We start from the raw sequence: 15,487 nt of genomic DNA on the forward strand, positions 1-15,487 counted from the left end.
AATGCAGAGATCAAGATGGTGCCAGGTGCATAATAGATGCTCAGTGCGCATTAGCTCTTAGTACCATCAGATCCAGTGTGGTTCCCTATGAAACAGGGTTTCCCTTACTGAAATGTAATCACCCAGAACATCCCAGACGCTTTGCTTATGTCTGCAAAATGACCTTATTTTGAGTTCTGTCATTCAAATGTATTTGGGTTCCTCCCTCTTCTCCATATTAAATTAATACTACTTGGCTTCTGACTAGTTAACATTCACATTAAAGACATTTTATAAGACAGACTATTTTCTCTGAAGTTTATGTATGTGTAGACAGCTGTTAGTTTTATGAGCTCAAGGTCAATTTTTAAAAATAATAAAAGTGAATTGCTGAGTGGTTTCTCTATTGTCAATTTTTATCACCCAATTGTTTTAACTGTCCAAACAAACAAAAACAAAAGAGGTCAAACACCTTCAACTAACAGACTGCATAATGTGTCAGGTGGTTATTCACCTGGAAAAGTAGGCATNTTTATCACCCAATTGTTTTAACTGTCCAAACAAACAAAAACAAGAGGTCAAACACCTTCAACTAACAGACTGCATAATGTGTCAGGTGGTTATTCACCTGGAAAAGTAGGCATCTCAAATCAATTTTATGGACCTGACATTATTATTGACCTCCACCTTCTTTAATTTCATCAAACAAATAAGTGGGCAACAAGATGAAGAAATGCTCAAATAAACAAAATGTAAAGAAGGGGCAGAGGTCTTGAAATGGAAAGATCTGGCACCAGGCTCGATATCTTCATTTACCACATATGGCGTAGAGAGTTTGGCTAATTACTGCCTCTCTGAGCCTTGGGCTGCTTCTTTAGAAACTGAGAGCAGTGACTCCTTCCGTGCCTGTTTCTCAGGCTGTTGTAAACCTAAGATGGGAAGGCGGACATTAAGGTGATTTGTGAACTGTGCTGAATGACATTCATAAAGGGCAGAAGTTTTCACTGAAATTAGAGAAGGTTCCACAGGCTCAGCCATGACAATAGTGATGGTGACAGCGAGGAGAGCAACAGTACCACGTGACAAGGCCCTTCAGGGAGAGTTTGGAGACCTGCAGCAAAAGAGCTCTGCCAGCTTTACAAACGCAGGCCAAGAGGAGACTCTAGGGATCATCGTGGGATTGCAGGCAAAAGGAAAACCCAGTGCTTAACCTGTTAAACAGGATGCTGTCACAACGTGTTCCAGCAAGAAATGAGGAGCAGGAAGCCTGAGGAGGGGCAAGCTTCCTGGTTCTGAGCAGAAAGATGAAAATCACCCCACTGCATACCCCTGAAGTCCTAATTACTATTTCCTGGTCTGAAGTTCCAGGAAATGGGCAAATAAACTCCACCCCATGCAAATATTGTACTTCACATCCTCTTACTGGGGCCCAGAGCCTCTGATGGGGAAGAGGGAGGCAGGGAAACTCCAGGCAGACATGATTCCTGCTAGGGGAACGTTAAAGATATTTGAAAGGTCTGTGATGGGGTCATCCTTCTTACTCAGTGAGGAATGGCCTCAAGAAATTATCAGGAGATAATGGAACTTTCTGTTTTCTGACCTGAGGTAAAATTTACCAGCAACCTCTTTATTCCCTGTTATTGCTGCCTTCACCTGCTGGTGTTCTGTGTCTGTTATGTTTTATAAGCTTCTCAATCTCAGTCTGTGCTTTCACATCCTCTGGATTTAGGCTCCCTGATGGAGCAGGGGCCTCACATTTTCCCCCGGCTCATCCTTTAAAAATGTCCTAACTTGGCTTTTTGAACCTATGGAATTCATAAAGGAGGCAACCCTCACTTTATGCAACTTGAATTGTGGCAGTGATGCGATTTTTCAGCCCTTCTTCCAAGACTCGCGTGAGCATTATATCCTTTAAGAGACTAGACTTTGGAGCCTTTGGGTTTGAGTTCAAATTCAACCCCTGCTTCTTAATAGGTGGGATCTTGGGCAAATGACTTAATCAAAATGAACTTCGGGGATGAAGGATGAAGGGAAGGTGAAAGTAATACCTCTCCTGCCAGAGGATGATGAAAAAGACTAATGTGTGAAAAGCCCCCAACTCAACAGACAGTGGCTGTGAGTACAGTCCCGCTCTGCTTGCAGAATTCCAGGGACTGAACAGGAATGGCAGGTGTGAGGCAGCAAGCGTGAGGTCCCAGTGTGGGCCACACTTTTTCCTTACTCCAACTTGAAGCTTGTGAAGGAAGAATCGCTCCCAGAGGCAGTGCACTCCAATTTTACACATTAAAAATCAATGGGAAAATAGGATTTATTTTTTAAAGTGATTTTGCAACCAATATCGCTGAAATAAATCCATTCTGTAAAATAAAAAATACAGCATTTAACACTCTTACCGGGTAACTATGAATGTGTGTGTGTGTGTGTGTGTGTGTGTGTGTGTGTGTGCGCACGCACTTCCATGGGCACACACAGATATTTATCAAACAGTGTTAAGATTCATTTAGTGTAACCCAGGTCTTGGAGCTTAGGGATTTAACCTCTATTTCTAGTTGTCATGTGATTGTACAAAGNCGCACACTTCCATGGGCACACACAGATATTTATCAGTGTTAAGATTGATTTAGTGTAACCCAGGTCTTGGAGCTTAGGGATTTAACCTCTATTTCTAGTTGTCATGTGATTGTACAAAGCATTCATTCACTTATTTACTAAAAAAATGTGTTGAACACTTATCATGTTTCAGCTGTATGCTCTTCCCGGTTCTAGAATTTAACTAACAATTATACGGACTGTACTATTCATGGGTATAGAACACAGTCAGAAGGGCTGCAGTGGAAATTAGAGATAATCTGCTCAATTGCCTCAATTTATTCATGGGGAAACTAAGGTGTAGAAAAATTTGCTTGAGTTTCTCAAGGACACAATTACCAGAGTAGCTACAAAAGGTAGAACACCGTTTCTCAACGTTGGCCACACGTTAGAACTACCTGAGGAAAATGTAAAAATATTTATGGCCAGGTTGCAACCCAGACAAATGAAGTCAGAATCTCTTGGGGGTGGAACCCAGACATTAGTATTTTTCAAGCTTCTTAGTTAATTTCAATGGCCAGCATGAGGTTATAACCATCGCTCCATAACAGTTTGGCAGTCTGCTGTCTCTCTTTGTACTCAGTTACATCACCAGTTGATGGAGATTCAGATTTGCACATAAAGTTACTTAGAGAAATTCAGAAACAAGAATGCCTAATTGCCATCAGCATTAACCTTACCTTTCGTTTTCGCTGCCCACTCCCTCAGGCCCTCTCTTCCTGGAGCACATTTTCTTGCAAGAGCCTCCGCACTGTCTTCTAGAACCTGTGGCCTGTCTAATCTCTGTCATTGTCTCTTCTATAGTTTTCTCTGCAAGTCTATTGCCTTAAAGAAAATGTCCTAAATACCTCACCCTAGCATTTAATGCTGTACACACTTGGTCTTTAACTTCTAGCCTCATTCTCCAGTCTGCAGTCAAATAGGCCCACTCGATTGCCCCTCCCCACAACCAACTTGTGCGTTACCTTTTTGAAATGCCCCCTTTCCTTCCCATCTGAGCAAAAGGCTTCCAACCCTTCCAGGCTGCCGCGCACATATCAGTTCCTCCACGATGCCTTCCATCATCTGCCCTCTTTATATATCTACAGCATTTCAATACTATAAATTTTACTTTATTGTATTTTTATTTCTTTGACATGTATGTGTTTGATTATATGGCGTAGTTTTCTCTCTCTTTTTTTAAGATTTATATTTATTTATTTATTTATTTTAGAGAGAGAGAGAAAGCATGCATGCATGAGTAGGAGAGGGAGGTGCAGAGGGAGAGGGAAAGAGAATCTCAAGCAGACTCCAAGCTCAGAGCAGAGCTCCACTCCGGGCTCCATCTCACGACCCTGAGATCAGGGCCCTGAGATCATGACTTGAGCCACAGCCAAGAGTCGGCCGCTTAATCGACTGTACCACCCAGGAGTCCCTAGTTTTCTCCTTTGTAACATTTTCTTCCCTTTTTGCGTTATCAAATAGTGGAATGCAGAGACTGAATTTTATTCACATGCTATGCCTATAGTAGGCCTATGATCCACATCGAATGAATGATAATTTCTAATAAAGAATGCCATTTGTGTATTAGGGAAGGTTGGGGTAAGTTAGGAAAGGATCATCTTAAATAAGTATATTAGGGATCTATCTTTGCTTCTTCCCCAGATGCTTCTTTAGCCACCGAACTGTTATGTGTTTACTGGTCCTTAAACGAGAGACTTTCTTAGTACTTTTCTTTTGCAGGTGAGATGCATAAAAGTACAGAAAATAAGATATGTTTGGAACAACTTAGAAGGACAGTTCCAGAAAATTGGGTAAGTTGTTTCTGCAGTTTCATCCAAAAGAGAGAAATTTATTTCAAAAATATTATTTCTAATTATGTCTTTCTCATTATTATTATTTCAGCTGTTTGGAAGATTGGCTCAGCTCTGCCAAGATACATCTAAAATTTGGATCCGGTCTAACAAGAGAAGAACAAGAGATTAGGTACCATGCCTATTGTTATCTACATCAGCTCAAAAGGACAGTTATCCTTAGCTAAACAGAAAGCCCAGCGCATAGTTATCTTAGCTGGTCAGTATCAGAAGACCTTGTAGTGCTCTATTCAGTATTGTCAAATTAAAGGCATGCACATACATTATTTCACTTCATTAGAGTAACCTTGTAGGGGAGGTAGAACAAACGTCCTTATCCTCCCGATATAACACATGAGAAATCTGAGGCTCACAGAGGTTTGATGGCCCGAACGAGGTCACACAGATGGGAGGTGAAAGAAGAGCTGAGTCTTAGGAAGGGGACAGGGTGGAATGTTAAGAGGGCAGCTGGGTGATGGACATTGAGGATGGTATGTGTTGTGGGGAGCGCTGTGTATTGTGTATGACTGATGAATCACAGACCTGTACCCCTGAAGCAAATAATACATTATATGTTAATAAAAAAAAAGAGTCTCTCAGAATCTCACTGTGTGGTTTTGAGCAAGTTCTTTCTCATCTCTGGGATTTGGTTGCTTAACTGTTAACAAGGGGAGGAGGAATCTGTAAAGTCCTTGCTGGTCCTAAGTTTCTGTGGTTCTCACATTCTCCTCCACCCCATTTTCCAGTAATTGAAGGGACCTAGAGCCTTGCTGCGTCAGCATCACCCAGAAGCTTGTTAGAAATGCAGAATCTTAGACCACACATCATCCTTATTGAATCAGAATCTTCACATTAACAAGATCATGGAGTCATCTGTATGAACATTAAAGTTCAGGAGGCACTGCTCTAATACATTTGGCCAAGCTATTTGATCCGAATGTCTACACAGAAGGCTCAGGGAGGGTGGTCAGTGTTCCCAACAGCAAAATAACTCATAAAGGGTCATTGCTCTGTATAATCAAAGACACATATCTCTAGGTTTTCAATTAAAGGGCTGTATAACTGTGTGTGAGAGCTATTTTTGAGATCCCAACATCTTTTCTCTCGTATTAAAAGAAATTCTGCAGCTTCCCAGAGCTGAATAGGGGTAGGAAGGTAGGTCTGGTAATTTTTTTTATTATAATAATTTTTTTTATTATATTATGTTAGTCACCATACAGTACATCCCTGGTTTTTGATGTAAAGTTCGATGACTCATTAGTTGCGTATAACATCCAGTGCACCATGCAATACGTGCCCTCCTTACTACCCATCACCAGCCTATCCCATTCCCCCACCCCCCTCCTCTGAGGCCCTCAGTTTGTTTCTCAGAGTCCATAGTCTCTCATGCTTCATTCCCCCTTCTGATTATCCCCCCTTTCTTTATCCTTTTCTCCCCCTACCGATCTTCCTACTTCTTATGTTCCATAGATGAGAGTTCCCCCCTTTTCTTGTAATGGTCCCTCCATCCCACATCCACAAAGCCAAAGTTGGGGACAGAGTTGAGAGAGTGCCAATCTTGAGACTACTTGAATGAGGCAATGGCTAGCTTAAATACCCAAATTGCCATCAGGGAAATATTTAGACGTGAGGAAGAGTCTAGTTCAGTCGATGCAGTACGATCATGTTTATTGGTTTTGCCCTTGGGAACTCTCCCCTTCCTCAGTTATTTTGAAAAAGATGGGGGCGTTATGTAACAAGGGGGACTTTTGTTGGATTGTGAGAAAATGAATCGAAGAATGAGTAAAAAATGGGTTTGATTTTTATTATTAATAACTGATCTATGATCTCTCCCTATAGGAGGTTAATCTGTGGGCCTAATACTATCGATGTTGAAATCACACCAATTTGGAAACTACTCATCAAGGAGGTAATCAATATTTTCTCTTGGTGCTGCCTAGAGAATAAAGAAGTTTAGTTCTAGTCAAAAGATCAAGAATTCTACTTGTTAATACGTAACTGCAATTTGGGATATTTTAAAAGAATACAAAGTATAGTTTCTTCATATCTCTTTTCTACTCTTTTCTTGGGGACCATCTTTTGCACATGGTGCCTGATACAGTATGAGGTACGATGCTCGTGTATCTACTTATCCTTTTATAACTGGATTAATGTACATTTCTTCTCTTTCTTTCCCTTTTAATCCTATTTCTTAGCCTGTCTCAACTTTGTGAAATAAAATAATAATTAAAAAATTTAAAAACTCAGAACTTTTCTTGTGGGCAACAATATACAATTTCCTCAGCATCTAAAATTATAGGAAGAAAATCATCTTCTTGGACTTATAAGTTTTCTCGATCTCAGTATGTGTGTGGGAGGCAAAAAAGGACTTGACCATCAGTTACTGAGTTGAATTTTTCCTCTGTGACTCTACCACTGGGCTTATTTTTCATTTTGCCATGATTATTATGAAACTATAACCATACAGCTATACTCTGGGTCTTTTCCTGCACTTCAGTACTTGCTTTATAAAAAGCATATTAAACTCAAGGTACTTTCTCAATATTTCTAGCAAGCTTTCTTTCAGGCACGGAAGGAAGCAAAAGAAACAGATAGAAAATGTTTCTGTGTGCTCCTTTCCTAACCAAGGATTACTGTTCCCATCCTAGACAAATGGAAATCAACTAAAGACTATTGGAATAAGGGAGCAAAATGTCTTAAACCAAAATAGGCTAATGACTGTTGGAGTTAGCCTCTCCTTTCTCCCACAGTGTTCTCGATGTTCAGTGACAGTTTCCCACTTTCAGCTTGGCTCTCTACTTATGAGAAATTGTAGTCTTCAACTTACCCATTGATCTAAAGTATTTTGGTGACTTTGAAGATGGCAGATGGTGTGTCATAGGGAAGAACAACAGACTCAAGAACATTTTAACTTTGTAAACCTGAATACTTTTAACTCTGTAAACCTGAACTCTAACTTCACCCTTCTGATGGCCAGTACATGTAAACTGGACCTGGTAATATTCACACCTTACACACTTGCAGGGGCCGACATGAGGACCCATGAGATATTACTTTGTAAATGATAAGGTGCAGCAGTGGTTAAAAGTGCGTGCTCTGGGGCCAGATTGCCTGGGTTCAAGCCCTGATCTGTGACTGTTGCAGCTGTGTGACCTTGAGCAGCTGTGAGACCTTTGTCAAGGTCTGAGGCATAGCTTCTCCATCTTTGCAATGGTGATAAGTAATAGCTTCTGGGTAATAAGGTAATTATGGAAATTAAAAGAGAAAATTCAGGTAAAGTTGCTTAGTGCAGTGTCTGGCACATGACAATTGCTGAATAAATGTAATAAGAATGAGAATATTGCGTGGGATGATTTGTGTCACAGAGATGGTTATGAAAGCAAACAAGTCAATGAACAGCTAAATATGAAGACTGAATATTCCCTTTGTTTTCCTGTTTTCTGCCAACAGGTTTTAAATCCATTTTACATATTTCAACTCTTCAGTGTCTGTTTGTGGTTTAGTGAAGATTATAAGGAATATGCTTTTGCCATCATAATCATGTCCATCATATCCATAGCCTTGACAGTATATGATCTCAGAGAGGTGAGTTTTTTCCACCAATCTTGTGGCCGCAGAAAGGGAACGGTAGGGACTTTATTGAAATTTTGTTGGAAAGAAGAATCAGGAAATAGTCATTGCCCACTCCACAATAAATGCGACCAAGTTTGTGAATATCTAGCACAAATACCAATGCCGAATACTATCTGTCCTTTTCCTTCCCTCACATCTCAATTCCTAACCTTCCAAGGTATTTTTTGCCCTCTTTAGTTTACTCAGGCTGATCAGCCAGAAGAACTTACAAATATCTATACATTGTGAATAAGTGAAAAATACATCTTGAAGATGGTGGAAGAGGGTGGAAGGTGGAAAAGTCTATTTAATGACTCTTTTGCCCTTTTTGTTTGGTTGGTACCTATTTGTTAAAGCCCGAGTCCAACACTTGGCTTTCGTTATGCCCCCACCAGGGGATCTAAGTGTTTTTGGGAACAAATCATGTAGAACCGATTGGTTGATCATGCTCTCCCACTCTCAAAATTAAGACTTCAAACCAAATCTCTCCTCACCTTTTATGAGATCCCCATTTGCTCTTAGTCCATTTTCCTCTAATTCAGCAGATAATCTCCCTTGTTCTACAAAGAAGATAGAAACTATAAGACAGGAAATTGCTCAACTCCCCGCTCTCCAACTGCCAGATGACCCTGTCCCTGCCTCCCTCCTGCCCTGCCCTCTCATTACAGAGGAGAAAGGGCCCTCTGTCTGTGCTTGCAATGGCATCCTTGCCCACCAGCTCAGGGTGCTTATGTGGTCACTGAATAACCTCCCCACTCCCACCCCCAAGGGCCTTTCCATCAGTATGAAACATGCTCAAGCGAGGTAACAATCCCTTCTCTTGACCAAGCTTCTACCTTTAGCTACTACTCAACCTCTCTTCTCCCTTTTACAGCAAAACTTCTTTATGCAGGCTCTCCTCACTTGCTCATCTCTCTCTCACTTCTCTCTGTACTGACCTGATTTTCTCTCTTGTGACTCCATTAAAGAACTCTTGTTAAGGTCACCACTATAATTCTAAGGCCATAGGCAGTTTTAAATTTTTTTAAAAAATTCCTTTTTTAAACTACTATTTTTTTTTGTTAGTAGAAGGAGTAATATATGGATACAATTTTTTAAAAGCTCAAGTAGAACAATACAGCGTAAATAAAAGGTAAATATGCCTCCCACCTTGGTTCTCTCAGTATCCAGATCCCCTTTCTGAAGGCATCCGCTGGGGCCAAATGTTCTATAATGCTTAGCAGCAGTAAACACATACGCACAAATTTGTTTCACACAAATGGAAATACACTATGTATACTCTTCTTCACTTGTATTTTTCACCTAATATATCTTAAATATCTTTCCATATCTGCACAAATATGTTTTTCTCTAGATGTACCATAATTTTTAAACCAATCTTATGTTGATGGATAGTTAGGTTGTTTCCAGTCTTTTGTTATTAAAATAATGACAATTCTCACACATGTACCTGTTCACAACTCTGCATATATGTGTATTTATAAATATATATAAATTACAAGTGTGCATAATTTATATTACATGTAGATATGTATATAACAGGTATATATGTCTGCTTATGTATAATTGGTATGGAGATATAAAATTTCTATACTTGAAATTACTTAATTATAAACTAAGTATATTATTTTAATAGATGAGGTCAAAATGCCTCTTTCTTTTCTTAATTTTTTATTATGCTTTGTTAGTCACCATACTGTACATCATTAGTTTTTGATGTAGTGTTCCAATGATTCATTATTTGCATATAACACCCAGTGCTCCATGCGAAAGTGCCCTCCCCATTACCCATCAGCAGCCTATCCCAATCCCCCACCCCGCTCCCCTCTGAAGCCCTCAGTTTGTTTCCCAGAGTCCATAGTCTCTGGTGGTTCATTCCCCCTGATGTTTACCCCCCCTTCATTCTTCCCTTCTTTCTCCTACTGATCTCCCTGCTATTTCTTATGTTCCATAAATGAATGAAACCATATGATAATTGTCTTTCTCTGCTTGACTTATTTCACTTAGCATAATCTCCTCCAGTCCCGTCCATGTTGCTGCAAATACACAAAGGAATAATAATTTATCCCAATAGTAGATGAGTGTTGGTTTTCCTTATCTTTGCCAATTTAAGTGAATATCTTTGCCCATAACTTTAACAGCATATTTTCCATTACAAGTTGATCACTTGCTCATGTCCTAAGCTGTTTGTATTTTTTCACTGCGAACTGTACTGGTGTCCTTCATTAATTTTTATTAGATTGTCAGTCTTTTGTTTGCTGATTTTATCGTCTCCCTCCCACAGTGGACGTTTTTTTCCCACATTGCAGCTTTCATTAAACTTCTCAGTTGCATTTGACAGTTAACTGCTCCATTGCTTCTCTTTGAAGCGCTCTTTCCCTTAGGCATCAGAGACACACACTCTCCATCCTCTCTAGTTGTTCTTTTTCAATCTCTTTTTATAGTTCATCCTCCTCTACCTGGCCTTTCTCTGGGGGAGGGGTGTCTCAACATCAAGACAGTATGCAAACTATACAATGTATATCTATCTCGTATACAATGTGTGCTCTCTCTTCCTCTCCCCCTCCACTTGTGCAAATATGTTTATTGGTTTCATGTGTTTTCTTCCAAGGAAATTTTTAGGCAAATCAAGCAAATGCAAATACATGTATTTTTTTTTCTTTCTTATGTGAAAGGTAGTATCATTATATTATTTCCTACTTAGTTTTACTACTACTACTACTACTAATATGTCTTTTTGGCCTTTTCATGTGAGTATATGGAGAGATTCTTCATTATTCTTATAGCCATATACCAGTGAATTCTAAAATGACTTTTAAATTTATATATATTTCAAATCCAAATATTTCTTTTGAGTTTGAGATTCATAGATTCAACAATCTATTTGATTCAAAGTCACTTCTTATGGAAGATTTCTATTGCTTCCATTGGCTATCTATGCTCTAAAACCACATTTTTCCCCCTTATTACTGATAGTAATGATACATTTATATTTGTATTTGATTAAAAATATTTTTCCCAGTGGGTTGTAAATTCCTTGCTAGTAAGAACCATATCTTCTTTTTTTTTTTTTTAACCATTCCATCCCCACCTCTTAGCATAGTCCCAGGCACATAAATGTTGTTTAATAAATGTTGAGTGAATACAAAAATGAATAAAAGAATAAGTTAACAGTAGAACAGTCTGTCTTGCACCTTTTACAATTCTACTAATCATTCTTAGGACGTATTAATCAGATTTGTAAATGATTTGATGCTAGGAGATTTAGGGGGTGTCTTGAATGGCAAAACCAGAATAAAAACGTGAATACACTAAATGATTAAGCATTTTAACTCCTAGAACCAGGTAGTTCTTTTACGCAACAGTTTCTTAATAAATGTGAAATCTAATATAATTTTATTGTAGTTTTCTTTTCTATCCTCTTATTGATTCACTCTCAATGTCCTGTGTATTTCATATATTAAAATAACATATACTATGAGGATATAGCAGGTACCACCGAACTCCTTATAAAGTCATAGATGAGGAACTCTGATGTGGGATAACTCAAGCCTGAAATAATGCTTAGTTCTCGAAGCTATATAGGTATAAACACATATCTCGAATGATTAAAGTTCTTGATGTCCTCTACTGAAAGAACTAAACACAAATTTATGGTTATCAAAAATGACTTTGAGTGAACCAAGCATGCCGGGAAATTCCTTTCTACCAAAGAACACATACTTCTTACTGTTGGTGAACAGCACAGCACGTTGAATGACTTTTCAGTTGACTTGATAGGCTACTTAGTCTTTCGTTTTCAGCCACTGTATTCAGTAGGGAACAAGATAGTGCTCTACCTTTAAAGATACTAACACTTAACTGAATTAATACCTGGGATGTATCCTCAAATACATAAGCCTTTTTCTATTTTCCGTTCTTCTTTTTCAGCAATCTGTAAAGCTCCACCGTCTAGTTGAGTCACATAATAGCATTACAGTCTCTGTATGGGGGAAAAAAGGTAAGTTTCATTGTTTTAGATCTATGTGTGTTCATGTGGAATCAAAACAGGATTTAAATTGGTATCTCTGACTGTTTCTACTACTCTCGTCTTCATATGCATTTATTTTCCTGTGTATTTACTTAAAGGAATGAGGTGCTTGAGACATTTTCACCTTAAAAAAATTTTATTGAGGTAAAATTGATATATAATTAACTGAATATATTTAAAATGTACAATTTGATAGATTTTGACTTGTGTACATCTATGTAACTATCCATGAAGCTATTACCATGACAAAGATAATGACTATCCATTACCCCGAACGGTTGCCTTGTGCCTGTTTCTAATCATTCCTCTCAACCTCTCTTTCCCCATCCCTATCCTCAGGCAACCACTTTGCATGTTTAGAATTTTATATAAATGGTATTGTACAGTAGTCATTTTTTGTCTTTTACAACATATATTGGGTTAATTTTATGGGGATCAAAGTTCTTAATTAGTTTAAAATGCAACCATTTTGTTAAGTATGTCAATAGCTGATTACTTTTTATTCTTGAGTAAAATCCCAGTGTATGGATAGACTAGTTTGTACATCCACTCCCCTACATTTGGAAATTCGGGTTGCTCCTAGTATTGGGCTATTACAAATAATACCTCAATGAAAATTTGGGTTCAAGTCTTTGCACGGACATACACTTTCATTTTGTATGGGAAAATACATAACTGTGGAATGGCTGGGTCATATGGGCAGGTAAATGTTTAACTTTTTAAGAAACTGCCAAACTGTTTTCCAAAGTGTTTGCACCATTTTGCATTCTTACTAGCAGAGCATGAGAATTGCAGTGGCTCCAAATTCTTGTCTATACTTGATATGGTCAGGTTTTTTTTTTTTTTTAATTTTAGCCATTTTAACAGATGTGTAGTGGTATCTCATTGTAGTTTTAATTTGCATTTCCCTAATAACTAATGGCACTGACCATCTTTTCAAGTGCTTATTTTCTACTTACATATCTTCTCTGGTGAAGTGACTGTTTAAATCTTTTGCTTATTAGGTTGTTTTCTAATTATTAACTTTTGAGTAGTTCTTTCTATATTCTGAATCCAAATCCTTTATCACGAATATGATTTTCAACGATCTTCTCTCACTCTATGATTTATCTTTTCCATTCTCTTTACAGCATCTCCCAAAGGGTGGATATTTCTACTTTTGTTAAAGTCCAGTTTATCAAATTTTCCTTTTGTGGATCTTGCTTTTGTATCATATCTAAGATATCTTTACCTAATCCAAGGTTATTAAGCTTTTCTACGGTGTCTTAATGTAAATAAGTTCTTAATACATAAGTTCTTAATATATAAGTTCTTTTTTTTCTCTTGTTAAAGATTTTATTTATTTAATTTGTCAGAGAGTGAGAGAGCATAAGCAGGGGAGCGGTAGGCAGAGGGAGAAGCAGACTCCCCACTGAGCAGGAAGCCCGATCCAGGATTTGATCCCAGGACCCTGGGATCATGACCTGAGCCAAAGGCTGATGCTTAACCGACTGAGTCACCCAGGTGTCCCGATACATAATTTCTTAATGAATATCGATTCAATAAATTGAGGTGAGGTACTTTTTGAGATTCCAAAAATGCATTTTTATAACAACACAATAGGAAAATATTGGTTATTTTCTTCCTAGAATGAGTTCATCAAATCCTTCTCAATATGAAGTGTTACAAGCTGGAGCCTTACTTGGAAATCCTACACATCTGGGAAATTTGTTAAAAGTTAGGGTAGATTGAACAGATTTAACAGTATTTAATAATTTTATTGCATAGGAAGGTGGGGAGTACAAAGTAAGAAATTTTCCTAAAGGATTGTATAGTCTGAACAATGCATGCCATCAAAAGGATGAATACTTTCCATTTGCATCAACATGGATGGAACTGGAGGGGATTTTGCCAAGTGAAATAAGTCAAGCAGAGAAAGAAAATTATCATATGGTTTCACTCATATGTGGAACATAAGGAATAGCATGGACAACCATAGGGGAAGAGAGGGAACACTGAAGGGGAAGAAATCAGAAAGGGAGACAAACCATGAGAGACTCTGGACTCCGGGAAACAAACTGAGGGTTACAGAAGGGAGGAGGGTGGGGGGATGGGGTAGCCAGGTGATGGGTATTAAGGAGGGCGCATGTTGTGATGAGGACTTATATACACAACTAATGAATCGTTGAGCACTATATCACAAACTAATGATGTACTATATGTTGCTAACTGAACATAAAGAAAAGAAATGACCCATAGTTTTCAAACTGGGGTAGTAATTATGAATATAGCCTGGTGGATATAATTCTAGTCTTTCTTTATCCAACCCTATGAACATATCTATCTGGTTCCCAGGAAGAGAGAGGGCTGTAATTAACAACTGCAACAGATATTTTCCTATAACACAAAAAAGCAAACAAAAATCTATATAATTTGTGGCCCAAGCAGAAATTATTTGGGTTTCAGGATCAAAATGTTAACTAAAATGTAGAGTGATGTCCCCTCTCACACTTCATCTCAGACCTCCAAGAAATGGTGTTATTTACAAAAGGGAAATGTTCTGCATGAGAGAGAGAGAGATTCAGATCAAATCAAGTGTTACCTTTTTATTTTAGCAGTTGGTAGCAAAACCCAGGGTGTTTGCTTAGCTTTATTTACTTTTGGTGGCTAAGAGTTTGTAATTGCTACTGGGAAATTGGGTGCTTAGCAGGGTTTATAACCGAGTTAGCTTTGGTGAGTAGAGGACCATGTTTTTGAACTCATAAATAATCAGCAACAGTGTCACCTATTCCTTTCACGAGACTTTTGGCGAAGTCCTTGGTGGTTAGCTGATAACCATGAGTGTATTGATTTGTTTGTTTGTTTGTTTGTTTTCTCCAGGTATAAAAGGCCTTCTCCAGACTAGACATTATTAATGAGCCTTCTAATGGACAAATATTCTTTCAATTTTTCCGGACAGTTCTTTGCTCCCTACTATAAATTAGCATAGGTCTGGTATTCTAGTTTTTTCTCCCTCCAGGCACAATAGGAAAGTTAATGTAATAGGTGGACTTCTTCCCACTGTGAGGTTTTCTCCATAGTCATTCTGGGATTCTTTTAAGCCAGGATCTAATACCATGAAATCTTTGGGATTCTTTCTTATCTATTAATGGCCATAAAAAACTTCGTCTGAGGTCTTAGATGTATGTTGAGGAAGAGACGACAGAATGACAGAATCGGGAAGACATGTTGGGAGGTGAGAAAACTGTTCCTGAAATTCACTTGGATTTTCAAAATCTCCTTAGATCTTATTTCATGTGTAGCTCTTCTACTTGATAAGTGAATGCTGTTGGGAACTCATAATTTAGATGGCCAGTCATGTCAGATAATGTTAAATTCATGATAGATGGGTAGGGGCTCCTAACTTCTTGCAAGCCAAGGATGGTTTTTAGTCTCCTTCAGAGACTGATAGCAACAAACAAACAAA

General features: G+C 38.3%; 1 protein-coding gene across 1 annotated transcript in view; it reads left to right on the forward strand.

The window, feature by feature from the left end:
- The window catches only part of ATP13A4 (ATPase 13A4), a 129,679-nt gene that overhangs the window by 45,126 nt on the left and 69,066 nt on the right, over positions 1 to 15,487 (forward strand). The window contains exons 3-7 of the mRNA XM_034671400.1: positions 4,291 to 4,361; positions 4,453 to 4,533; positions 6,240 to 6,309; positions 7,851 to 7,985; positions 11,943 to 12,012. Of these exons, the coding sequence (XP_034527291.1) occupies positions 4,291 to 4,361; positions 4,453 to 4,533; positions 6,240 to 6,309; positions 7,851 to 7,985; positions 11,943 to 12,012 (427 nt within the window). The remainder of the gene's footprint in view (positions 1 to 4,290; positions 4,362 to 4,452; positions 4,534 to 6,239; positions 6,310 to 7,850; positions 7,986 to 11,942; positions 12,013 to 15,487) is intronic.

This window comes from Ailuropoda melanoleuca, chromosome 1 (genome assembly GCF_002007445.2).
Source record: "Ailuropoda melanoleuca isolate Jingjing chromosome 1, ASM200744v2, whole genome shotgun sequence".
Lineage (NCBI taxonomy): Eukaryota > Metazoa > Chordata > Mammalia > Carnivora > Ursidae > Ailuropoda > Ailuropoda melanoleuca.